The sequence below is a fragment of the Vigna unguiculata genome, chromosome 11, assembly GCF_037176805.1.
Source record: "Vigna unguiculata cultivar grain cowpea cultivar isolate G323 ecotype 2 chromosome 11, ASM3717680v1, whole genome shotgun sequence".
Lineage (NCBI taxonomy): Eukaryota > Viridiplantae > Streptophyta > Magnoliopsida > Fabales > Fabaceae > Vigna > Vigna unguiculata.
Genome location: NC_140802.1, coordinates 43,217,508 through 43,244,716, shown reverse-complemented (window position 1 = coordinate 43,244,716; position 27,209 = coordinate 43,217,508). Strand labels below are relative to the sequence as shown.

Below are 27,209 nucleotides of genomic sequence, written 5' to 3'. Positions count from 1 at the left end.
ATTGAATCCATTTTCCATCTCATTAATAATAAAAAATTCTTGATTAGTTTCCCACATATCTTACTTATTTTTGGTAAACGAAAATAAGAAGGACAACTAGTGATGAAAATGACGTGCATAGAACAACAACCTGGAAGAGAATATTCCGTTGTACGTAGTAATTTTGCATGCATTTCCTTCCTTGACCAAAAACGCGAAAAAGAAATAACAGCCCTAAGAAAATGGCGGGTCCAACTAAGTGTTCCCAAATTTCCAACTCATAAATCAACCCAAATCCAAATATAGCATCTCTTCTCATTCCTAATCTCCATTTCTCACCATTTGCAATTTACAATTCCCAATCTCCTACGTTCCTCTTGTCTTCCCATGGAGATTGGGTAACACAAAGTAACTCAAAATCATCAACAACCCCTTTGGATTATCATACATTATTACGTAAAACACATACCATATTGCTGTTTTTCTTTTCTATCATTCATTCCTATTGTATAATCCAAAACCGAACATTTTCCGCAACAACGTTTTTTTTTTCTTTGTTTTTCATTCTTTCAAAGCAACGTTGTTCGAGTTATTGAAACCTATCATCCATGGGAAGCTGCATTTCAACGCAAGGCGTGAGGACACGCAAGAGGGCCAAGCACCCGAGCAAGCCCACGTCGCCGCGAGCGCACGGACACGGCCACGGGAACAACGGGACCGAACAGACCACGCGGAGGTCCAGCGTGGTGGCGCCTAGGTCCAGCGTGACGGCGCGTCCGCTGAATGTGGTGGCGAACCCGAGTCCGGGGAACATATTCGATAAATATCAGTTCGGGAAGGAGCTGGGTCGCGGCGAGTTCGGCGTGACTCACCGCGTGGTGGATTTGGTGAGTGGCGAAGCGTTTGCGTGCAAGAAGATAGCGAAGACGAAGCTGAGAACGGAGATTGACGTGGAAGATGTGAGAAGAGAGGTTCAGATCATGAGGCACTTGCCTCGGCACCCCAACATTGTGGCCTTCAAGGAGGCTTATGAGGACAGAGACGCCGTTTACCTCGTCATGGAACTCTGTGAAGGTGGCGAACTCTTTGATAGGATTGTTGCTAAGGGCCATTACACCGAGCGTGCTGCTGCTAATGTTACCAAAACCATACTTGAAGTCTGCAAGGTTCGTTCTTTTCTATCTTGTCTTTTTTTCTGAATCTGGGTTTTTTGCATTCCGATGGACATGGAAATGGAACTGTTTTTTTGTTTTTTCTTTCTTTCTTGGAGGCTATAACAAGAACTTGCGATCTTATTTCTTTTTTTCCCGTTTATCTTCATTAGTATAAACATTTTTTGGGTACATTTTGCAGGTGTGTCATGAGCACGGAGTAATACACAGGGACTTGAAACCTGAAAATTTCTTATTTGCAGATACAAGCGAGGCTGCAGCATTGAAATCTATTGATTTTGGCCTTTCTACCTTCTATGTGCCAGGTGAAGTTTACTGAGTACTACTACTACTATATATCATTATTGCATGGCCCTTTTTCACTGTTAATATTAAACAAAATAAATAACCAAACTTTGCCATTTGGTGACAGGTGAACGATTCAGTGAAATTGTTGGAAGCCCTTATTACATGGCTCCAGAGGTTTTAAGACGAAACTATGGACAAGAAATTGATGTCTGGAGCACTGGTGTAATTCTTTATATTTTACTTTGTGGAGTTCCACCCTTTTGGGCAGGTAGGTCCCGTTTTGATTCATGCATGTGAACTAAGCAAGAAAATATAAAGTCAAAGTCCCCTTTCAGAAAGTTTAATTGTTTCATGGAGTTCCTTCTGATGATGGGATTATTATTGCAGAAACCGAGGAAGGGATTGCACAAGCTATCATTAAGGGTAAAGTAGATTTCACAAGAGATCCTTGGCCTAAAGTTTCCGATGAAGCAAAACATCTAGTTAAGCGCATGCTTGATCCAAGTCCATTCACAAGGATAACAGTTCAAGAAGTTCTTGGTATGTGCTACAGATTTCAGGCAAAAAATAATTCTGTTTTCAGTAAAAGCAATGCATTGTGTTTGATTTGATCACATGGAAAAACTGTACTGATAGTTATGTTGTTCCTTGAAAAGATCATCCCTGGATACAAAACAGGGAGCATGGTCGAACTATTTCTCTTGGAGACCAAGTGAGAATGAGGATCAAGCAATTCTCCTTGATGAACAGATTCAAAAGAAAGGTTCTTAGAGTAAGTTTTAGAGTATACCTCTTTAAGTATAGGTCAGTAATATTTGCTACCTTAAATTTAAAGAAGCATTGCATACCTAAATGGTGTTGTCCTCAGGTGGTAGCGGATAACTTGTCAGATGAACAAATTGAAGCGTTTAAGAAAATGTTTGATATGATGGATAAGGACAAAAATGGAAGCTTGTCATTTGAAGAACTCAAAGATGGCCTTTCAATGATTGGACACGCCATTCCTGATCCTGAAGTTCAAATGTTACTGGAAGCTGTAAGTGATATATCAGAACAGCATAAACACTTCTGTTATTTTCAATATCTAAATCAAAAGGCATGCATGCATGGAAATGTGTGGGAGAAGAACTCTGATCGTATACATAGATAAGAAAACACAATAACTCTTTGAAAGTTCATAATAACCTAAACAAAAAGTTCTCTTAACCTTTTCTATATTGCTCATGACAACAGGCGGATGCTGATGGAAACGGCACCCTTAACTATGAGGAGTTCATCACAATGAGTGTTCACCTCAAAAAGATCGAAGGTGATGAGCATCTCACTCAAGCATTCCGTTACTTTGACAAGAACCAGACCGGATATGTTGAGTTCGAGGAGTTGAAGGATGCCTTATCAGATGATGAGTCGGAAGTGATGAACGACCAAGTGATCAAAGACATTATAAATGATGTTGACTTGGATAAGGTAAGAACTGGTATGAAGTAAAACATTATAATACCTTCTTAAACCTTGGTTTTGCATCTAACTTTTTGCTTTGTTTGGTGAAGGATGGTAGAATCAGTTTTGCAGAGTTTAAGGCAATGATGAAGACAGGAGGAGATTGGAAAATGGCCTCTCGGCAGTATTCAAGAGCATTGCTGAATGCATTAAGCTTCAAGATGTTTAAAGACACACCTACCAAAGCGTAAAAAGCAGCTATATTTCATGAGGGGTAGGCCAAAGTTCTCAGTTAATGCCTCCTGAAACAGGCCTAAAACTCGGATCACATCAAATATTAAGCGACCTTCTGTGATATTTTGAGCTGTGAACAGTTTGGTTGCTCAATGGAAGCCGGCATGGAGAGAGAAATGAGCTCTTGTCATGTTGTAATCTCTGTTAACTTCATTTTTTTTTCATTGGTTAATTGTTGTGGAAATCAGAAAATCATCAACTGATATTGGAATTTGTCTTGGAAATGGGACATTATAAGAAATGAAATGCAGAAATAGTGACATTTTGGTTAGAGCTGGTGTTGAGTTTTTTCCTCCATTTGTTAGATACATGAAGACTTTCCAATTGCGTGTAAAAACAATGAAAGTTTTAGATATGATATCAGAAGAACAGTAAATATTTGTGCATCAAATAGTTTATTGACCACGCCAACTATATGAGATGTATTTCACCACACCGAATTTGGCTTCCTTGTGATGAATTGATGTTTGTAATGCTTTGTGCAGAGTTGTAGAGAAGCCCGGTTCAGTGTGGTGAACTGCATGTTATGTAAGATAGTGTAGTTAATAGATTATTTTACTATACTAATATAGCTGGGAATCCAAACACATTATAGTGGCGTAGACAACTGACATTCGGAATCACCAAATGTAGTTTTAAACTTTCCAATACACCAAAGGAAGAACATGATTGGACTGAAAAAATGTGGATTAGATTCAATTGAATTGTTTCCTAAATAAACCTTTAGTTTTGTGTTTTCATCTTTGGTATGACAATAGTATGAAAGAAGAGTCTACAGTAACTTCTCTTAAATTTTGTATCTTTCACAAATAAGTTGCCACTTTAAAGTTTTCACCAAAATCAATTTTAAAATTCTTGATTTTTTAATTATGAACTAGCCAGCCAGTTGGAGATGGTTGCAATCATTGAAAAAGTTTTCCATTCTTCAGTCTTCTTAAAGTATCATTTTATTTTTAGAGAAAAAATGTATGAAAATAATTACAATAGTTTAGGTGAATAGGGAATGTTGGTTCCACTGTGGGAAGCTAGCTTCAGCGGTGAACAATAATAATAATAATAATAATAATAATAATAATATAACTGATCATATAATTTTAAGTACAGGAGAAAAATATACAAAATGAACACATTTATTTGTAATTTCATGGAGTATTTGGTCACATGGGTCTAAAGATGATAACAATTCCAGGAGATTTTGGCACCGGTGGTTGCATTGGATATCTATAGATGTTTGGTTGAGTTATCAGTGGTCTCCGTATTAATTTCTGATACAGAAGGGTTCTTCCCCGTGCTCTGTCAGGAGGAGGTTTCACAAATTAAGACAAGGAATCAGCTCCTAGACAGATGGAATATTAGTCATAAAAATGCACGTTAAGAGTCCACGTCAAATTAGTGTTCTTCACGTTAGCCTTTGGCCCTGTCTTTTTGTTAGTTTTGCTGTTCACAATGGCCCCATTCCCCCAACAAATAGGAACCACTGTCCGAGGTGACCATCGGTTGGACCAGGATGCAAATAATTGCACTTCTATATGTAGGGTTTATTAGTGTAATTTTGTACAGGGTGGTTGATATGCATCTTTCTCAATGATATTGTTTAGCCCCGTTTTCAAGATGGTTGGTTTGATGTTTTTAACTGCACCTATTAGTTTTCTATGATGTTGTTTAACCCAATTTTTAATTGAAAGTAGATTAGAGAATGTCCACACATTTAACCGTTTAACTTGGAAGTAAAAACCGATTCAGTTTTGATTAACCAATTTATACTCGTCCTACATAAAAGGGAATACAAGCAGCAGTAGTACCACATCGACATCATACATCAAACACGACGGCCACAAGAGTTGGCAAAGGTGGCATAAATTTAAAGTGATACTGTATAACATTTATTGTAGTCCCTGATCATTTCTTAGAATGTTATCAAACTCAGCTTATTACACATGAGTAACCCTAGGTATCTTGGAAGCTGCCAAGAGACGACCTGAAAGGGTGGCCACAAACAAGCATATTTGTGTTGTTCATCTCCAGCATGTGTTATGATGTTCAGTTACAAATGGCTGTAGTAGAAAACCTCGTTAAGTAAATAAGATAGAACATTATTTACATCAAATTGGGGCTGTATTGAATAGGAGGGTAACTTTTCTTCTGCCTTACTCATTTCATCCTGTTCACATAGTTAAAGAGCCTCATAAAACGGAGACTGCATATGTCAAGACAAACTGAGGAATAACTCCATTAAAGCTTCTGGTGAAAAGGTATTGGGCAGGACACAAATGTTTGAAATGTTGAACGGAGTTTTCATCGACGCTGTTGATAGCACATCTGGCATGTGGTGGCAGATTTCACATTTGCATAGGTACAATGCTCGCAACACCAATGACTATCATCATTCATTCTGCTGGACATGCTGGTTCGAAAAGTTCCCTTTACTCTTCCAGATCTACTCTTACTGCTCCCAGCAGCATTTTTTGAGCTCGTTGCTCTGCTGAAGGAAGCTCCATTACTATCCACATCAGATAAACCATTCTCTAACGCCCTTACTAAATTCTCAAAGTAGTTTCTAGTTACACTGTCAAAACATATGTACCAGAATTATGAATAAATAAAAACCTGAATTCAAGGCAAATGCTTAACAAAACATGTAATATATACCTAGTCAATCCAGCTAGTTTAGTACGAAAGTCATTGAACTCTCTAGATGGCTCATCAGCACATAGGAATGGCTGAAGTTCCTTTTCTGCACATTGATGAAGTCTCTCCAGCCCAGATTCTGCTTCACCTGAAAATAAATTATAGTTGAGTATTTTTTACGGAGGAATCAGAACAAACATTTATAATTAAATTCAAGGTGAAAAATTATACCTTGTAAGTACTCAAAGAACTGTTTTTTCGCATGCTCATGCTCGGGTAAGTAGAACCCATATGCGTATGTCCACTTCAGTACTCTTCTACACTCGATTATCTGAAAACATGAAACAGTTACTAGGAAGGAAGCCATCTATTTCACCCCCAAAATGAATTTTATGAAATAATGGGGCAGCTGACAATGAATTTCCCTACAGTTCTAATAATAGCAAAGAAAAATGTAAAAAGATTACTAGCACTAAAAGTTCTCATAAAATCACCAGTTTCAGGAAATTGTTGAAATGTTCAATGACTAGCTAAAGCATTTGAAACTATCTGACACGGGCAGATGAACTGGTCTAATCTTACAATCTAAACCAAGTTAAAGCTTTAAATAATACTACAAATCAAACTGAACAAAACATTAAAAAGACAATAAATTACTTGTAGCCAGGCCTCAGTAATAAACTTAAGCTGTGACTCAGGCTGACACTGTATGTCACTAAGCTTCTCAATCTGCAAGCCAAAAATAGAGAGAAGACTAGTGAGCAAATATATAATCTTTTTGGCTTATGAACAAAAGATTTTGCAATAACAGAAAAATATTAGATAGATTTTGGCTTATGACATGGAAAAGTGAGCTGCTTACAGTACTGTGTTAGAAAGTGCATATTCATAAAAACATGTATATTAGAAGTGCAAACAATGTTTTTTCAGTTGCCAAAAATTACATTCTAACGTACCTAATGTGAAGTACCAAAAATTACATGCATTCTAAGAATTTTTTTACGAACAATATGCCAGAAGATGACAGATATATATAACTTACATGAACAGTTTGCATCTGCTGCAGATCCGCAAGAGCTTTTTGCCTTGACTGTACACAAGAAAAAGCATATTGCACTGTTATACTAATACTTGTAATCACGAAAGAAATATTCTGTGGTTTCAATGCGTATACCCAGATAAAGTAATAATACTACAGAATACAGCTTAAAGTAGATAATGGAGAACAAATCAATGTCCGTAGATATAAAGTATAAACCACTTAAATTTTCCAGCTAGCCTTCTTAAGTAATTAGGTAAATAACATCAATAGGTTTCTTTTGTAATCTAAATATCCACCAATCGAACATGGACATAATATAAAGATTATGACAAAGAAAGCATAACATACTGAAATAACATTGGACTAATAATTTAGCTCTCAAGATTGCAGAAATACAAGCAAAATATAAATTATGGAAGAACAAATTCAGAAATTGCTGAAGTAAAATCCCTAAAACGCAACTACTGAACAGTAAGTGGTGCATACAGATTGATTGCTGGCCCACCGCTCATAATAATGTGTGTATCTCTCCAATGAATTCTTTGCCATTTCCCTTCTTCTTTCAGTATCATCATACTACACACAACAAAATTTAACTCATAAGCAAATACCATCATCCCAATAGATGTGGAGGGAACAGTGAGCTAATTATAGGCTGAAACCTGAATTGGGAGAAGTAGAGTACTATTATGTTCCTTACCACTCCTTCTTGTTTAGCTGTTTCATAGCGATTGCAAGCATAGAAACCCCCAGTTCTTTCACCGTGGTCTGACCATACACCAAGGCACAGCCTGTGTACATAAAATATTTTAAATTCATATATGCTCAAACCATTTGAAAACAAGGTCCCCCTCACTATTTAAATTTATATCTCTTCCCCGGGAAGAAAATAAACGCCACCACTCTTTTCCTTATCTTACCTTCAACAAAAATGATCATAAAAAAAATGCTTTAAATTGGCAAGTGTCCTAAATTTATTCAATCAACTGAAAGCATAGGATCTCTCAAGTCCCAACTATCCAAAATACCCTCGTTTATTGTCGAATGCTAAGAAGGGGAAAAAGAATGAAGCATGTAATTTGCTAATTATAAAGGGGGGAAAGGGAAGAGAATGCATACCAGCAAAACTCATATTTACAGGGCGGTGTGCAAGTCATGTGCATGCACCCTTGATTTTTCTCAATTGGTCGCTTGCACTTGGGACATGGCTTTGAATTAGCAAGTATCCTGAAATTCATCATATCAACAGCAAGCTTAATCTATGAAGTCTCAAATACCCAAAAAAGCACCAGTTTATCCTTAACTAGTTAGATAAATATAGCACATAGAAGAAATTCAAGGATCATGAAGGAGATGAAAAAATATTCTCATCCCGTTGGAAACTATCCACCTAGTGTCTACCCATACAGTTAACCACTTTAACCATTACACATTCCAATAACCTCATACACAACTAACCACTTGTGAAGAAGATTATTTAACCATTAGTATCACAAGTACATGTTTATAATCACATACAAACTCGTCTACTTTCAAGCACTTGTGAGGTAAAGTTAGGCATTTCAATAACCTCGACACATTATTAACTACATATGAGACATATTTAACCATTAGTGTCACAAGCACAAATTGAGAGCTGTATACAATAATATTCTTTACAACTTGTGAGGCAAAGTCAACAACCATTACACATTTCTAACCTCAAAAAACTACTATCCATTTGTGAAACATATTTAACCATTATTGTCACAACAAATTGGTAATTGAACACAATCATATCATCAACTATTGTGAGCCAGATTTAACCATATTCACAGTTACACACACGGTTAACCATTAACCTCATGGAACAGGTGGATATTAGGAGAGTCTCTGCAGTTCGTTAGTCATTACCCATATACGATCCCAGTTTATCATTACCCATATATGATCCCAATTCCTAATAGTCAACACATTATGAATTGTTCTGGAGAATTTGCAAGGAAAACCCATATATTAAGCAAAACACTATTTTGCATTTTATTTCTTTCTCTCCTTCAATTGAAGGAATCACATCCCTTAGCCATCATATAACCTGATTCAAGTATAAAATTTGCGACAATTTTCACCCCTCAAAATACTCTACATTAAAAGTGCCCATATTTTTTTAATTAGATATCTATAGTTCTAGAGAGCATCACATTATTTCAACTACTAAAATTTTTTTAGCTAAACTCTCAGAAATCTCTACCAATTCATGTTTTCAGACTCTGCACTGTTCTTCAAAATCCACTTTGCCACAGTCCCACAGTCTACCGGACGATGAGCCTCCTCAGTGCACTGTAGATCCAATTACACGTCAGTTGGCTAAATGAAAAAAATATAAAATTAAAAACTATGAAAATCTGAAAAATCTATACACAACTTACATTCCAACAAAAACTATATGAACAGAGGCAAGAGACATCGTAATTCCCACCACTACCAGCATCAAAAGTGACAGCATATTCACAACCTGGAGCAGGACACCACTTGGACTGGACAGAACATAGAAAACCAATAAAATTATTACGACAGTCATACATTGGAAGATATATATTAATAATGATTAAGAAAAGTAGAGTTGAATATTATCACAGTAGATAAATAGTGGACCATTAATTAAATAATTTATACATTTAAAGTCCGCTTGTTAAGCCTTTGGGAAGTGCTTTCAGGAATATATAAAAAAGAGATTTTACAAAAAAACAGAAGTTTTCTTCTATTCCGTTACAACTAGAAAGCGTACTTTTCATGAACAGGCAGTTATAAACTTGAAACTACAGCATTTTTCAGAAGCAACACTAAACAGCTTCTCAAAACAAACAGAAATTTAAGTTTTCTTTCAGATTCTGCTTTTTTTTTTTCTAAAAAGATTTAAACAAACAACCCAAAACTTCTGAACTGATTTTTCATAAAAAAATAAATGCTGAGATAATCAGGCTCTTGTGTTTAGCTAGAATAACATAAATACGTCAAACACTTTATTCAACATGGACACAATTGTGAACATGTTATGAAAATAAAACATGGAAAACATAGTTGAATGGAACGGTGGTACAAAAGAAAAAGCGAATATCCCCTTCACTATCACTATCAACTTCATAATTCCATATCTAGGACACACCTTCTTATTGTCTTCAATGTATGATCTAAGAAGATAACGTGCATATTTCTGCTTATCTTCATCAGATTTTAAAAGACTAATCATATCTTGACCAACAGCAGCACCACAAGTGGGATCAGGACATCTCAGCATCAAACATCCGGGACCATCACTAATGGATGTGCTGATATAGCCTAGCATTTCAAAAAGCACAGAAGATCGTGATATGATAGAAAAAGAAAAAAGGTAACAAAAGGACATTAAACAATATATACAGAAAATCTTCTAAGCTGCCTGCCACTACCCCCACCCATTCACACAAATAAAAAAAAAAAAGGAAAATTGCAACCAAAGCCAAAATGCGTTTTGTCACTAGATGCTACATTATATCTGAGATCACAAAAAGGTCAGAGTAATATCACACAAGAAGCACCTTCCCAGCATGAGATACAGTAGGGATGACCACAGGAAGCCATTTCAATTCTAGCCCGAGGATAATTTTCAAAACAGATACCGCAAGTAAGCTGGCCACAGAAAAAATGAAGAAAAAGAATTAAATACAAATAGAGCCGAAGAAAAAGGAGAAAATGAAATCAAATCCAACAATTAATTGACCAATTCTAAAACCTATAAGGCTCATAGCCTCAGACTCTGCCATGGCCACTAGACTCAACACAGACATCCCAACCCAACAGAACAAATTCCCAAAATATAAGACAAGGGCATCATACACACACATCATGAGAAGACAGAACAATACTCAAATGAAATGAAATATAACCAGGATGAACAAAAAAATGGTCTAAATTGATAAATAATATTTGTATATTCTTGTATAATTACCATTTTCCTATAACAACGGCCATCAAATAAAATATCAAGAGACATCATTTTACAATGTAAGCACTTGGTCTCTTTATAAAAATCCATAAACAATATGAAATCTCTTATAAAAGAGGTATACTTACTTTCTCAAACATCAACTAACTAAGTTTTACAATTTTTTTAAATAATGAGCTTAACCCAAAATAAAAACTGAGAGACATTATTTTTTAATATTTTCTGTTGTATCTTAAGCTGACTTTTCTAAAAGTTAAAAAAATGTAACAATTTCTTAGTGAAATTAGTGACAAAAGTGTTCGCTTAGGTGCCTAAACAAAACAAAAGCTAACTGGCCACCTAATGAAAAGTGTCTTAAACATGTGGGCACTATTTGTGTTGCAAACATGTCTAACACTGAGACTTCAAAAAGGACCTATTTGTGCTTCATGGTTTAAAACTCATCCATCCATATCTCACCTCTTTAGTATTATTATCAAGCTGGACAATTGGCTTCTCCAACAAACCAACTGTTTTTCTGACTTGTTCTTCATCAGCAAACCATGCATCATGCACTCTACTGACACTCCTGCAACACCAACTCTTAAGTATATTAATATACAATGCAGTGAAAATCTAACATATACAAACGCAGTGCAGAAATGAACGTTGCGAACAATCGAGGGTATGATCAGTTAATACAGAGAAAATAAGAAGGTACCCCAATGAGGACTAACACAAACTGAATTACCAATTGTAGTAACGAAGTAGTATGCTTGCAAAAATTCTTGATATGGAAAGAACAGTTGCTACTCTAGTGACATCTTCTTCCTGTCTTTGTTTGATGTCAGATTCCTTCAAAATGGTGAAATTTTGCTGAAATGAAAACCGAAATCTGAAAATTAGTGGGAAACTGATATATCATTGAAAAGAGAGAGAGAGAGAGAGAGGTAATAACACAGCTTTTTGAACTGGAGATTGTAGAACTCAGCCTCGATCCATGCCAAACCAAGAAAGGACAAACTTAAAAAAAATGCATTCTTTTTCATGAATATGACCGGAAATAACCTTAGAAATAACAAAATCATCTGACCGTTGAAACCAACCTCCTCTTCTCTCAATATACAAGAAGAAAATCATCAGTGAAGAAGAGTTGGGCATACATTTCTGTCACGCCATTACGGAACACGTAATACACTGACCTAGCCCAAAAACTACAACTAGCACTCCCAATTTCCCTAATTAGTCATGAAACTAGGAAGAACATCGATCAATTTCTTCTCCAAAATCACAAAAATACTACATCAGCTCACAAAACACAAATCATTGAAAACCGACATTTCAATTTCCAAAATCACAAATTCAGAAACTTGACATTTTATAGTCCAAAACAATATTTATTGGCTAGTAATTTATCTACGTCCGTGTATTCCTCGCAACTAAAAACTATAACCATATAAAAAAACCAAAAAATGAAAGTGATCCAGATAGACAACATTCTGGCATTGAACAAAAACAGAAGAGATAGAAGAGGGAGGGACCTCAGGGCGACGAGACTCAATCCTGTCAGCGTCTTCGAAGTAATCATCGGCCTCATCGTCGTAATCGCTGTAGTAATCCAAGGGCGCATCCTCGGTTTCGCCGCTGTAGAAATCGTCGTCGAGGGAATCGATGTCGTTGGCGTCGTGCATGTCATCCTCCGACTCCATCGAGGAAACCTAAGGGAAAGGGGAATCGAGGAGGCAATAATCGGTATGCAGAGAAAAGGGGAAAAATCTAGGGCAAGAGAATTGGGAAGTGGAAGAAGGAAAGAGAAGAATGCGCGTGTTCCCCTTGCTTCGATATTTGTCTGGTTTTTTGGGGAAGCGAAAGGGAGAAAAGGAGAAAGGGAAAAAATATGGTTATAAATAGTGAGAGAGTAGAAAAGTAGGAAGAGGGAGAGATATAGAAGGGAAATTAATTATTAAGACCAAAAAAGAGGGGAAGAATAATGAAAAGAGACAGTTAAGTCACCCACAGAATAAAGACAGAGTAAACAACTATAGGGCTCAACCAACCTAAATCCAATTGCTAATAAGGTTATTATGCTAACTAACTCACTTACCTTGAAACATCTTCACTTAATTAATTAATCAAACAGAATAGAAAAATAATAGTTGTATAAATAAAACACGACTCATTCATAAGTTTCAAAATAAAATAAATAAAAAATTCAACCATTAATGTGATTTACATGGTTAATATAAAAAAATTAAAACTCCCGTTAATAAGTTTCAAAATAAAATATGGATGCAAATTAAAATTAGTGGTTAATGTTTTATAACATGTTAATATGTTTCTTACATTTTGAAAATGTATTCATCTTTGTCTTATTTATACTGGGTTAGTTTTAGTCTTGTCTGTGGGAAAAAAAGTTTTATTTTATATTATAAGAAAAATATCTTTTGTAATTTAAATTATAATATATAAGTACCTGCAACACCATGTGTCATTTTGTGAGCCTCTTGATTGGTTGTCTTGTTTTTTTTTCTTTTTCTAGTTTTGTTTTTGTTATTATTAGTGTGTGTTTTTAGCTTCTTTTTTTTAATTAGTTGAAATAGAAATAAAAAAATGAAAATAAATATAAGAGAATATTTTTCAAAGAGGCGTTTTATGTTTCTTTTTATTCTTAAAATAGTCGAAGAAGATGAAAAAATAAACAGGTTAAGTGGTGAAGAATTGGAAAATTAGTTATAAATAAATAGAAAGGTAAAATGATAGGAAAAAGTAGTTATTTATGGATGTAGTTAAAAGAATAAAATATAATATAAATATTGAAAATATTATTGCTACACGTATTATACATTTTTAATGAATTTTGTTATATTGTTATTGTTTAACTATTTGTCAAATTTTCTTTGTCAAACTATATTTTATTATAAGGTATATAACTTAGGTAAAATATTAATTAAATAGTTCGCTCAACTAATTGTAACCGACTTAGGTATTCAGTTAAACCAACTGCATATGTTCTTTACTGAAAATGGAAACGTTGTAGAAGCTTGAATAATTAATAATATTTTTTAAATTTGATCTGTATCGATTCAATAATCAATCATAATATATATATATATATATATATATTATTTTTTTCACTTTAACGTCCATATTTTATAATTTTAACTTATAGTATAATTATTTTTAAAATTTTCAAAAATAAATGATTATTTTTACATATTTTTCATAAAATTATTGATTTCTTTTTATTTCTCTACATTAATTATTTTCTTATCTTTTTTATATTTTTTTATTTTATTTTTAATAAATATAAATTCACTTTTTATATTAATTTAATAATATTATAATATTTCACTTTTATTAATATAATATTATATATATTTAAAAAATCATAAACACGTTTATGCCAATTATAATAAGAGAAAAAGGAAATTTAAGTATTTAATATAATTATTTTTGACTAACCTAAAAAATTATTATTTTGAGTGTAATATATATATATATATATATATATATATATATAGGTTAGTTTTTCTGACAAAACCAACTTGGACACAATTATAGTAATTAAATATATTAGATTTGAATGGGAGTTTTTTAAAATGTTCTTCTTGAAAAGGTGGATATGAAGGAAGAGGGAAGTCACAATTTTTTCCAATTCTTTATTTAATTTTTTATTTAGATTCATTTCAACATGTTTCTTAAAATACTTAATATTATCATTTTTGTGAAATTTCTATATTTACTCACATAATTGTAGTATAATTATACGTAAATGCGTCATTAATTAAATTTATTTTGGACATAGTCTTTCTTGAGTTCTCAGTTACTTAATTAATCATAATATTTCAATATCCCTTCAAGTTTTTAACAGGAAGATCTTGAATGTCTAACTTGTACAAAAGATATTTAAATTGTGTTTTTCTAGTGCCTTTGTAAAAATGTCTCCTAGTTGTACCTTGGTAGAAACATATAAGAGACAAATGGTGTCATATGTTATTTCATTATGGACAAAATGATAATCAATTTCAATAAGTTTTGCCCTTTCATGAAAAAACTGGATTTTGAGCAATATGTAATGTTGATTGACTATCACAATACAATCACAAGTAACTATTTGAGCCATTTTAACTCATGTGTAATTGTCACCATAGAAACAGTTGATTGTTTCTTAGTTTTCCAAGCTACTGAAGAAGAACCAAGAAATACCACCCAACCAGTCAAAGAACATTTGTTAAGTGGAAAATCTACCCAATCAGAATCACACCATCCTTGTATTTATAGTTTACTGTCAAACCATAGTAAAATACCTTGTCCTAGATATTTCTTCAAATATCTAATAACCCTTAAAGTTGCCTCTCAATACTCTTTACGAGATTTCGACAGAAATTGAGATAAAATGTGGACAACACGAGCAATATCATATATAATAACAAACAAATAGATTAATTGTCCAATCAATCTTCAATAGGGTTATAGATCTTCAAAAGTTGTACCAAAAGACAACGCTAGCTTGGTGTTGTTCCGTTGGAAAAATCACATACTTGGCACATGCCTAACTTAAGCCTTTAATGATTTCCAATGCTCATTTTCTTTGACAAAGATAAAATCCCTTTGGGTTACGGGCTACCTCTGACCCCAAAAAATATTTTAAGACTCCCAAGTCCTTCATTTGAAAACATAAACATAAGTAAGCTTTAAAATTTGTCAAGGCTGGAATATTATTTCCTACAATAATTAAATAATCCACATAGGCTAGCACATATAGATGTATATTTTCCCTTTGCAATATAAATAATGAGTAATCTAAATGAGATCGAGCAAAACCATTGTGCTTCAATGTCGTATCGAACTTAGCAAACAAACAATGATGAGCTTGTTTTAAGCCATATAATGACCTTTTCAACTTGCAAACCAAATTTGGTTCAATTTTTTAAAACCTGGAGAAACTTTCATGTACACCTTTTCAACCAAATCACCATGAAAAAACACGTTATATCCATCCATTTAATGAACTTCCCACTTTTTAGTTGTTGTCATTGCCAATAAGGTACATACAATTGTCATTTTTGCCACTAGGGCAAATATTTCATCATAGTCTATGCTGTCTCTCTAATGATGTCCAAATATGATAAGTATTGCTTTCAAACATTATATGTTGTCATATGAGTTATGTTTTATTTTGTATGCCCATTTACTTATGAGAGCTTTCTTTTCAGGTGACATTTTTTGCCAAACCTATGTCCCATTCTCTTCCAAGGTTCGTATCTCATCGGCCATTGTGGCATATCAACCATAATCCTTTACGACTCCCTTACAATTTGTAGGTTCTTTTCTTGCTCTCAGAGATGCAACAAAATTTTGATGTCTAGCAATAAATGGTTCATTATTTACAAAGGGAGTAATAGGTAAAGAGTATATAAGGCATGTTGTTAAACAAATGAGCTTTTTGAAGACTTTACTTCCCTAATAACATGAGTGAGAACATCCTTATATTTTGTCCATAGAATTTTGTTTATCATCTCTCTTCCCATTTTTGTAGCGATACTTTCTTCTTGCACTATCATAACATCATCTCCATAAACTCCACGTGTATACATTACCTCACGATCCACACCATTTATATTTTCTCTCTTATTTTTATTACAATCTCTGCACAATCTCCCTTGAAGTTGTGATGACTCTTTTATATACAAGGCCATAGATGTACCCCCTTTATAAGTTATGCATCATAAGTCTCCCATCCAATACCATTGTCAACATACTCAATATCCAAATTAATGTAAGGAACATAAACAATATTGTCTGGTGACACAACAAAACGAACTTTTGTGTTTGTAAAATTTCACATATTCAGAGGCAAAGTATTCATGAGATTCCAAATCATATACTGATAAAAAAATGAGATTCCAAATCATATAATTTTCATTCTCTTTGTCCACAGGGGTACCCCACAAAACTACACTTTCAACTTCTGTTGTGGAAATTTTATTTCCATCACGACGTTGATGATGTACATAACATAAACAACCAAAACTCCTTTCATGTTATCAAACTTAGGTGGTGCGATTAATTAAATGATATGTTGCTAACACACATTCACCCCAAAACTGCATTAGTAATTTTACCTTTAAAATTACATTCATAACATGTTGATATTTTCACTCACACAAAATGTATCAAACAAAAATTTCATTATTTAATATAAAATCATGCAGAAAATTAATTTCATGTCACTTCAGACTTTCTTTACTTTCGTATCAAATTGTCTATCAAACTAAAACAACAAAGTTTATAAACATAAACATAACTTCAGTCTTATTGAAAAAAGTAAAAAAAACTTAACGGGAATAGTCATCCACTTTCCGCTAATTATTTATTCTCAAACAAAACTTTAATTTGATGATTGATTCTAACGTGAATTATTGAAATTGAAGTTCGAAAAATATTTCGACCTTAAATCTATCATTATCATAGGAGACATCAAAATACACTTTTTGTCATATAAAAATACAAAAGTTGAATTCATAATAATAATGTATTTACTGTTATCTTGCGTGTAAACAGCTTGTTGACGTGTGTTTATTGGACTAGTGGACAGACTCTACATGGTATTAAGTTACTGTCTGCAAAGCTGAGTAGACATTTAAGTTAACATTTATAGAATTAATTTTTAATCAAACATGTGTTTGGTTTGGTTATTATTGGTCACATATCTTTTCTATATTTCTCACCCAAATAGTTTCAATTGCTTGAGAGAATGGACACACCTCCTTTGGTATGTAATGGGAAATAGTTACGCAATAATTTTTTTAATAAAGATTAAATTGTTTTATTTTCAAATATTTTTATTGTAAAAGCAAGAAAATCACTAAGAAAAAATTATCAGAACGCGATGCATGCATGAGTTCAGAAATGGGAAACCTAACCTCCACCTTAGATATTTGGATTGAATTTCTTATTCATGTGTTTACTAACTTTATTTTTTAATTTGTATTTTATATTTAATTGTTATGAAATTTTTTATATTTCATCCTATTTTTATCCGTAAAGAGTATATTTGCATGTAATTTATTTATTGTTTTAAATGATATTATAAAGTATTAAAGGTTAACATAATATATATATATATATATATATTATTTTAAGTGAAATATTAAAAAAAAATATAGCTGTATAAATATAAAGAAGAGTATAAAATAATAATTAAATAAATGTCAAATAATTATAGTAAAATAACAAATTTACGTGTTTTGGTTCTTAAAAGTTAGGAAATTAAATATTAAAGTGTATAGTATGGCCTACCGCCGGACCACCGGACCATCGATCAGGTGGTGGACCAAGGACTATCAGTCAGGTGGACCCTCATTTATGAAGACAACCGACAGGACGCACGATCCATCGGTCGGGCGGCCACGCCAAAACCTGGATCAATAATCAAGTTTAAAACGCAATTGGGCCATGATTAAGAAACCCTAATCACAGGCCCAAACCAAAAACTATAAATAGAAGCTCAAGGTAGGTTGGTAGGCACCTTCAACTCGCATTTTATTACAACATTTACTGCTACCTACCGATCGGAGTCTTTTAGACAGGTACCCCGATTGTCCGACTAGCCGAACGGGAGGAGAGCCGAGATACGGAGGGAAATGCAGGACCTGGATGTTAACTGTGGGCGGATCCGAGAAGAGCTTGACTAGACGACCGAGCGGCAAGAGAAAGAACTGTATAAGCTCGTTAAGGAGGACGTCAGACAAGAGAAAAAAAAAAGGTGATTTAAGTGTTGATTGTAGGTGCTTGGTCCCTACACTCGAAACATAAAAAATATATATATAAATTTCTTAGGTTACTACTAATAAATTAAATGTATTTAGTAATTTAAAATAAAGATGGGTAATAGAACGACAATAGATATTAGAACATATATGAAAACAAAATGAGAGAAGTATATAAATATAGATAATCGTCTTCCTACCAACTTAAAAATAATCAAATATTATCCATATTTATATTTATATTTATATTCAATTAATACAAAAGTTTTTGTTGGAATCAAGAAAAATTCAATCAATACATGTGAAGACGGTTTATTTCCATCCCCAATTACGTAAAATTATTTTAGCTCGAAGTTAAGATTTAACTTCAGAATTAATTTCTACGGGAGACCAAACGTTTAAATGTTTATTCAAAGGGACGTTAACTTACATTAGTAATTACTCAGAAACATGTGTCTTCTGAGAAATTGATGGAATAAACGAAAAAAAAAAGGTTTCTCTGTTATTCTTTGTGTAAGCGTGTCTTGCTTTACCAGGCTGTAACGGAGTAACTGTCATTATCAAGCTTGAATCATATTAGCTTTCATCCACAAATCAGTCATGTGAAAGAAACAGTCTTCACTATTATTTTATGTTTCATTTTCCTCACATTACAAAAATTCAAAAATAAGTACTTTTTTTTTTCAGAAGTTCGTGAATTTTGATTTAGAAACAGATTTCGCTTACAATAACATTTTTATTTTATTTTTAATGAAGTTTGAAGTATAAAAATTATAAAAATTATTAGGAGTAAGTAACATAATTTAACTAAGGCTTAATATTTTAGTAATGTTGAAAAGTTTTACATCGATTAGCGATAAAACCAATTCACAACATGTACATGTAATTCTTATATTACAAACTTTGTGAGGTTTGAATTAGATTTAAAATTCACTTCTAACATGATATTAGAATTATTATTCAAAAAAAAATTAAGGAAAACTTATCCTAACGAACTTCCACTAACAGATCATCCACCACAAAATGAATATACCTTAATGCAATCTTCGTCTTCCAAGCCAAAATCTTCTTTGGGTCCATAGGAGATGGGTGAGAAGTGAGTTAAAAAGAGAATACCCAAATTTTGAAGAGTCAAGGTTTGGGTCTGGTTATTGGGAGACAGATGCAATGCACGCTACGTGGTTGACATTTATGCTGCTTAACAGAATCCAACCTAGCACCACTATGTTTTACACAACCACCCTGTCTCAGCCCACGGATTTCAAACTTCCCACACACGCTTTTCGATTCTCTACTAAATTTTCATGTTGTTTTTTTTACTAGATCTTCAAACTATATCAATATATTGTTTTAAAATATAATAAATTTAACTCGGTAAAAAAAAAAATCTTACCTAGACTATATACCCGTTGCATCAAATAATTGTCATTAAAATAATTATCACTATAATTATATAAAATAAATTAATCAGTTACATTTTTTTTATGTATATAAGGAAAATGATAGGGTTGGGTTGAATTGAGAGAGTGGAGAGAACAGAGATCCAGTGAGTAGAGAGAAACAGTATCTTTCTCTGTCTCTGTTTCTGTTTTCCCTTGGCCTCTTTCTTACTGTCAGAAGCAGCACTGTTACACTATCCTGCAACTGCACTTCTCTACCATCAACCTTTTCTTTCTTCTCAGGCTTTTACCAGGTTCCACATCGCTCGAGCTTCCTTTCGGATTCTTCTTCTGCTCATTATTTCTTGTTTTTCATTACAATATCCTACTCGTTTTTGTTTGTTTTCTAAGTTTTTTTCCCCTTTATTTCATATGTGACTATCACAGATTAACTAAGAACTTCATCAGTGTTGTTTTCATGTTTTGTTCCGCATTTGTTTCAAAACTGTGTCTAGATTGGATTGCTAAAAGCCTAGCTCGTTCCAACTTTGTTGGTTGATTCACTATGCTGAATAGTCAAATTCGTGTTTCCTGATTTAGTTTTTCTAGATATCTCCGTTTTCGTCCTCTGAAATCTGTCTGCTACTATTTTGAATATTGACCTAATCTTCTTAATTTTACTGAAAAATCAAAATCTAAACCTGAAATTGGAAGAACAAGTACAATTGAACTGTTTCGTGATTTTTCAGGAGTAACAAAAACAGTCAGAAGAAAAACCGACTCTGTTTTGATTTGGCAGAGAAAGTGGTTTGCATGATCTGGTTTTGTTGGATTTAAAGAAGATGGGTAGAGGCAGAGGAAAGGGTAAAAAGTTAAGTGTGAGCAATGAAGAAGATAGTGTTATAAGTGGGGAGGAAGAGAGGGTTCCGAAGCAGAAAAGAAGAGGAAGGCCACAAAAAGTGTTGAAGGATGAGTTTGATGAAGAAGAAATTGAGGAAATGGAAGCTGATGATAGTGGTGAGAACGTGAAGAATGCAGTAGTCTCTAGCAAAGAGACGAAGAATCTGAACAGCACAAAACAAGGAAGAAAAAGAAAACGAAATTCGGAAGAGAAAACAGAAGCAGGTGAAGAGAAAAATGGGGTTAGAATTGGATCAAACATTGATGGCTTAACAAAGTGTAATGGATTTAGAAACAATGGAAGCAGACGAAAAAGTAAACCTCGTCGAGCTGCAGAAGCTGGTGTGCTGTGTAAGCAAGACTATGCTTGAAAAAACCTTTCTTTCTTCTCATGTTTCGTAACTAGCAATTCATTTCTTTCAATTTTTTTATCATTTTCTGGTTTGAGAGATTCATTGGTGTTTTTTTCCTAATTATATTTTGAGAATGAATCGGGAAATTTACTACTATACTTGTAGGTTTCTGCTTGTAGATCATTCCAATTACAAGTTCTTAGGTTATTCTGTATTTGGATCAAATTCACTTTAAAGATTTGCAGGAAAAAATATAGAAAATAAAATTAATTCTTTATAGAAATTAATTCATATATAATTAGACATGTCAAAGTGAGCCAACCCGACTCACACGGGTTGGCTCACCACGAGCCGGGTTCAAAATGAGTGAACCCAACCCGGCTCACTTTCTGGTGAGCCAGAAATTTTGTAACCCGGCTCAACCCACCACGGGTTGGTGGGTTAAGTGGGTTGGCTCACCAACCCACCTAAAAAAATTATTTATTTATTTTTTTTATTATTCAAATATTTAAATAAATTTTTAAGTAACCCATGAGATGACAATCATAGTAAAATTAAGAACCAATATTTTGATCACGCTCACCACCAATATATGAAGAATTATTTCCAAGAAAGTATTCATTAGTCTAAGAAAGCATGACTAATATTACAAATTTTCTGTCATGCTATTCAACAAAATATAAATAAAAAAAACTATACATTTTTTTCATGCTAATTTAGAAAAAAATTGTTTATAAGACGGTTACTTGAGTAATTTACTATAAAGATTATAGTTAAAGATTAAAGTATCAACATATATATAACTTGACAATCAAATTAATTAAACATTCAAATAATTCAAATATAATTAAGCAACATTCTAGCATTTAAAAATATGAAATTGTGAACAAATATAATTGGAGTAGTAAATAATTAAAAAAAATTAAAAGAAAATTTAAAAAAAATAAAAAAAAATTGTAAAAAAATGTTGGTGGGTTAAGTGGGCCAACCCACCTTCAACCCGGCTCGAACCCGTTTAACCCGTGGGTTAAGTGAGCCGGGTTGAGTTCAACCCACTTTTGAAAAAGTTGAATTTTTCTCAACCCAACCCGGCTCGAACCTGTGATGAGCCGGGTTGGCTCACGGGTTGAAACTCATTTTGACATCTCTATATATAATTACTCTTCCAACCAAAGTACTCTGAGATATTATTGGACTGCATCTGAATCTGCCACAGTAAAAACAATAGTAATGATAATGTATATTTATTTCATCCATTTCTTATATATTTCTTTTTTTCATGTAATATAACATATAAATTTATAATTTTTACTCTTTTTTTAGTGTATATTATTAAGGGCTGATGTAATTATTTTAGTGTTCATGAATATTTTTTAAATAAGATATGTCATAGGAATAAGCTATCTGTTGTCAGTTGTTAAAAATCTTACGTGGTAAATCAAAATAAGATATTTATCATTTAAAAGAAGAGTATATTTGCTAAAAAGATTCCTTATAATTTAGCATATTCAATGATACAAAAATTGAGCTAGGTAAAGGACACAAATGAAAGATAAACATGATTTTCTTATCTATATTGAAGCTTAATTTATTTTAAATGTTTTTTTACATCAAATTAAATTCAAACTTCAAACTAGACAAAGGTTTTGTTCAGACTTGGAGTAGAATAGAAAAGGAAATAAAGAAAGAAAAAGTGTAAATAGAAAATTGAACCGTAAAAATGTTTTCAGCACCAGTAAAGGGTCTGTGATAAAAAAGAAAAGATTTGTATCTTTCTTATTTATTGTTAATGACTTTCTTTTCTATTAAATTTATTTTTTGTTTAAGTTATTTTTTGGAGCAACATCCTCTTTGATTACTATTACCATGTGTGTGCTCATGCCTCTATAACATTAATGATAAATCAGTGATAATGCATTCATTTAACTTAACATTAATTTGTGCATGACTTTCAATTCATACAAAAATTATTAAACTTTTATTTTTTACCTATATCTCCAAAAAAAAATTAGAAGAAGTTAATTAAAATATACTTAATATGTTTTTTTTTTCTTTTTTCTATTTTAAACTCATTTGTTTTACATCTTTTTAAAAAATATAGCAACTATTTTAAATAGTCCCATCTAAAATTAGGATAGTGACCACTAGAAAGCAACTAGTGCATATTGTGATTACTATTTACATCATATATTAACAACAAAAAGAATAAAAATGCATTTTTTATTTTTGCTGTAAAATGCTATTGTTGTCACCACTACAATTATTGTCCTTCCCGTGTCTTCTTCTTTCCTTGTTTGTTGTACCTTAAAATTGCACCTCGGATTCTTTCACTGCACGTTTTGAGAAGAAAAAAAGAAAAGAGAGATATTGTAAAATGTTGGGTTTGGTACAAGCGTGTTCTAAAAACCTCATTTTAAACAAAAAAAGTATTTTATATGTTCAAGAAAGTTTGTTATGAGAAGTATTTCGTATATTTTGAAAAGGTGGTTCCGAAAATTTTGTTCTAAAATTCAAGCTCTAAGAATTTTAGAAAATTTTGAAAGATTTCCAAAACGGATAAATCAGAAGTCACATGTTAATAATATGGGGGTACATTTAGTAACCATAAAAGCCCAACTAGCCTACATCACACTCGAGACACGTAATACTAATTATTGGGCTGAATAAAATGGGTTTGTCCATATCAAAGTTGAATGTTTTCTTCCTGCACCTCCGTAATTTTTTGTGTACTCCCAAATTTTCTATATTTTGTAAAAGTGACCTCTGGATTATATTATATATTCTGAAAATTTTTCAAAACAAGCTTTTACGCTGGAATAAAATTTCCGTAAAATTTATGAATATAAAAAAATGAATATACATGGCTAACATCTTAAATACTAATATAAATAAAAAATATTGCTAATGTGTTTGTACGTCGGAAACAGACCACAAAAAATACGTGATATATAAATTTAAATTAACAATTACTAACAATGACAAATAATTTTATGTATTGAAAAATGAATATATGATAAGCATGTATTTTTAACGATTATTTCACACGTATATAGCTCGTGGCTGGATAACCTAGTGCATGATGTGGCTGATGGTCAGCATATTAAATATCCAAGATTTAATTTATTTAATTTTTTTTTCTCAAAACAGTTTAGTTCAAATATAAGCCAAATTCAAATCATCTATTTAAATTAACTCATAATTCAAATAATATATAAGATACTAATCCAATCAGTATATTTTAAGATATTAAATTGAATAAATCAGGTTAAGGTTAAACGTCTGATTAATCCGATTATTCTTCAATAACTTCTTACAAATTATAAGCTAATGAAATTGAGATACGTGTACGATGAGATTTTGGCGAAGGCAAAGCGTGAACATTTGTATTGTAATAGAAGATAAATATGACTTTCCATAACGAGTATTAGATAACGTTTTCAGAAAGCAAGATTAATTTATAAATTTAAAAAAGTTGAAGGTCCCACGTCAATTAAAAATAACTAAAATGAATAACATATAAATAAAAAAAGTTAATAATAAATATATTATTTTAAGATTTAGGATTAAGACTTAGGGTCGAAAGTGCTCTTACATAAATTTGTCCATAAAGTATTGAATTTTCTTGATAAAAAGATTTCATCATTAAAAAATTTCATATTTAATTAAGATGGAGATTGTATTTTATTTTTATATAAAGAGAATCAGATTTAGCGAGAGATTCTGAACTAATGATATGAGTTATGCACAAATCTATATACGAGTATAGAATATCATCTTCAATAAACAATCTTAAGATTTTAAAATTCTAAAAAAAAATGACCTAAAACTTGATATGTATATTATTACTATTACTTTTTATTAGAAAGAAAATTCTATAGAAAGAGAACAACGACAATGAAATGAAACATAAAAGTCTAAATGGAAACACCGACACATCTGTAAAGATTGAAAATCTAGATTTACTTTTAATAAATTCACTCATGCAAGCAAAAGTGAATATTCTTATATCCTTTCGTTTTATTCTAAATAACATTATCGTTTTGAAAATAATGATCATTTTTGTTTAACTAACATTTTGATTGAATCCAGAATGTTTGACTCATACGTTCGTGACCGTTAGATGATGGAGCTTCAAAGATAAATATTAGGTCAAAATTCAAGTCAGAATAATAATAATAATAATAATAATAATAATAATAATAATAATAATAATAATAATAATAATAATAATAATAATAATAATAATAATAGTAATAATAATAATAATAATAATAATGTTATTTGCTACCTATGATGTACCGATGTTTCAATTTGGATCACATATCCGGTTTGACATGTATCATGTCCGATATTTTAAAATACTTTAATGATAATTATCAATGAAGTATCTAATTTATAAAATTGTAGTACACTACAAGGAAATCTTTGAATAATGACAAATTTTAGTGACAACAAATAATTAGTCAATATATAGTGATCAATTTGACAACTAAAATAGTTTCAAAAAATTATAATTAGTCTCTAAATTGATAATTAAAATAGATTTAATTATGAATTGATTTTTAAATTGGTCACCAACATTAGCTACCAGGTTTTGACTACCAAAATAATTAGTCTCTAATTAGGAAATTTGGATTCACACATTAACAATCATATATTTATTATGTTTGTAAGAATTATTGTAAAATTTTTAATATTCATATATCATGTATCTACCATATATCTACCATGTATCGTATCCTATTTTGAAAATAAATGTATCGACGTATCAGATGCATATCGTATCCGATACACGTATCATATATATGCATCTTAGTTTGCTACAAAGAAATAGTTATAGAAACATAGCTTAAATGGTTGGAGTTGGATATATAAATAGATAAAAAAATTATTTATAAAATTAATAAGTTACTTGTTGTATATTGATACTCCTTAAAATATATTAATAATAGTTTAATAGGGTTTGAAAGAAAAGCTAGCAATGATTTTGATGGCGACTACTCAACATATCCCAATAGTTGGAAAGAGTCGTGTACATTAAATAAGATGAGCATGAGAGTTTATATTCCTTAAAATTTCATACACATAGGTTTGAAAACTTATCAGAAGCTGAACACATATTTACCAAAATTTGGTATAATAAGACATATCATATAGTAAGAGTTCAACAACCAGGAAAAAGCAAAAATGAGAGATCATTAATATATAAGCAAATGGACGAATTTAACACCAAAGTTTTATTTTTCATTTTTTGTGCTATATAGTGATTAATGTGGCTATTACTCATATTAATCATATTAGTAGGACTCTTTTATTCACATCGTGAATATTGACTTTCAATTTCAATTACTTCCAACAAATATATTGCTGTACATTAAATGATTTTTTTAGTTATTATATACTTGTATTTGAATTATATTATGGTTGTTTATATTATAATTTTTTTGAACATTGGTATTTTATATTGGAGAATATTTGATTCTATCAAACTAAATTATTTTATTTTTTAGAGGTTTACATTTTAGATCTTACACTGCTTAAGTTTTGGAAAAGCTGCGAAGATTTGAAATTATGAATCACGAAATAATTTTTTAATTTTGTAAACTCATAAGAGTTTATTTAGGCAAAACAAAGATTTATGCAATATAACTGTTTGTACATTGATTCGTTGAAAGTTTATATTTAGCTTGTTTTATTTAACACTGAATACACGTAAATTAACTTTATATTGCATCCAGTGACATTACAAGAAAAATTTAAATTATCCATGAAAAATTACCAATAGAAAATTATCCATTAAATAAAATCTGTACGTAAATATTTGTTATCTATGAAAAAAACGAATTAAAATGGAATGACTAAAGAATTTACCTACGGATGAATGATGCATGGGAAAATAAAATCTATGGATAAAATTATTTACTCCATAGGTAAACTAAAAATAATAAAGTAAATTAAGATTTTAAAAATGTTATATTCTCTAAATTTATTAATACATGCGAAAAAAAACTCAGCTCTC

The 27,209-nt window shown here is 31.8% G+C and overlaps 3 protein-coding genes across 3 annotated transcripts; 2 read left to right on the top strand and 1 right to left on the bottom strand.

Moving 5' to 3' along the window:
- The first annotated feature begins 303 nt into the window (after positions 1 to 303).
- On the top strand, positions 304 to 3,444 carry CPK24 (calcium-dependent protein kinase 24). Its single transcript, XM_028054183.2, has 8 exons — positions 304 to 1,145; positions 1,333 to 1,456; positions 1,564 to 1,707; positions 1,827 to 1,979; positions 2,096 to 2,211; positions 2,308 to 2,475; positions 2,673 to 2,906; positions 2,990 to 3,444. The coding sequence occupies exons 1-8, from the start codon at positions 588 to 590 to the stop codon at positions 3,128 to 3,130; spliced, it is 1,638 nt and encodes a 545-aa protein (XP_027909984.2). The 5' UTR covers positions 304 to 587; the 3' UTR covers positions 3,131 to 3,444.
- Positions 3,445 to 5,014: 1,570 nt separating this feature from the next.
- LOC114169349 (putative E3 ubiquitin-protein ligase ARI7) lies at positions 5,015 to 12,697 on the bottom strand. The gene is made up of 15 exons (XM_028054476.2): positions 12,328 to 12,697; positions 11,538 to 11,662; positions 11,267 to 11,375; positions 10,401 to 10,491; positions 9,989 to 10,161; positions 9,252 to 9,359; positions 9,074 to 9,162; positions 7,963 to 8,070; positions 7,544 to 7,634; positions 7,330 to 7,419; positions 6,844 to 6,891; positions 6,459 to 6,530; positions 6,033 to 6,132; positions 5,823 to 5,949; positions 5,015 to 5,739 (listed from the first exon to the last, which is right to left on the bottom strand). The coding sequence occupies exons 1-15, from the start codon at positions 12,493 to 12,495 to the stop codon at positions 5,469 to 5,471; spliced, it is 1,770 nt and encodes a 589-aa protein (XP_027910277.1). The 5' UTR covers positions 12,496 to 12,697; the 3' UTR covers positions 5,015 to 5,468.
- A 7,305-nt stretch (positions 12,698 to 20,002) lies between these two features.
- LOC114168392 (uncharacterized) lies at positions 20,003 to 21,477 on the top strand. Its single transcript, XM_028053186.2, has 2 exons — positions 20,003 to 20,251; positions 20,687 to 21,477. The coding sequence occupies exon 2, from the start codon at positions 20,780 to 20,782 to the stop codon at positions 21,206 to 21,208; it is 429 nt and encodes a 142-aa protein (XP_027908987.2). The 5' UTR covers positions 20,003 to 20,251; positions 20,687 to 20,779; the 3' UTR covers positions 21,209 to 21,477.
- The last annotated feature ends 5,732 nt before the right edge of the window (positions 21,478 to 27,209 follow it).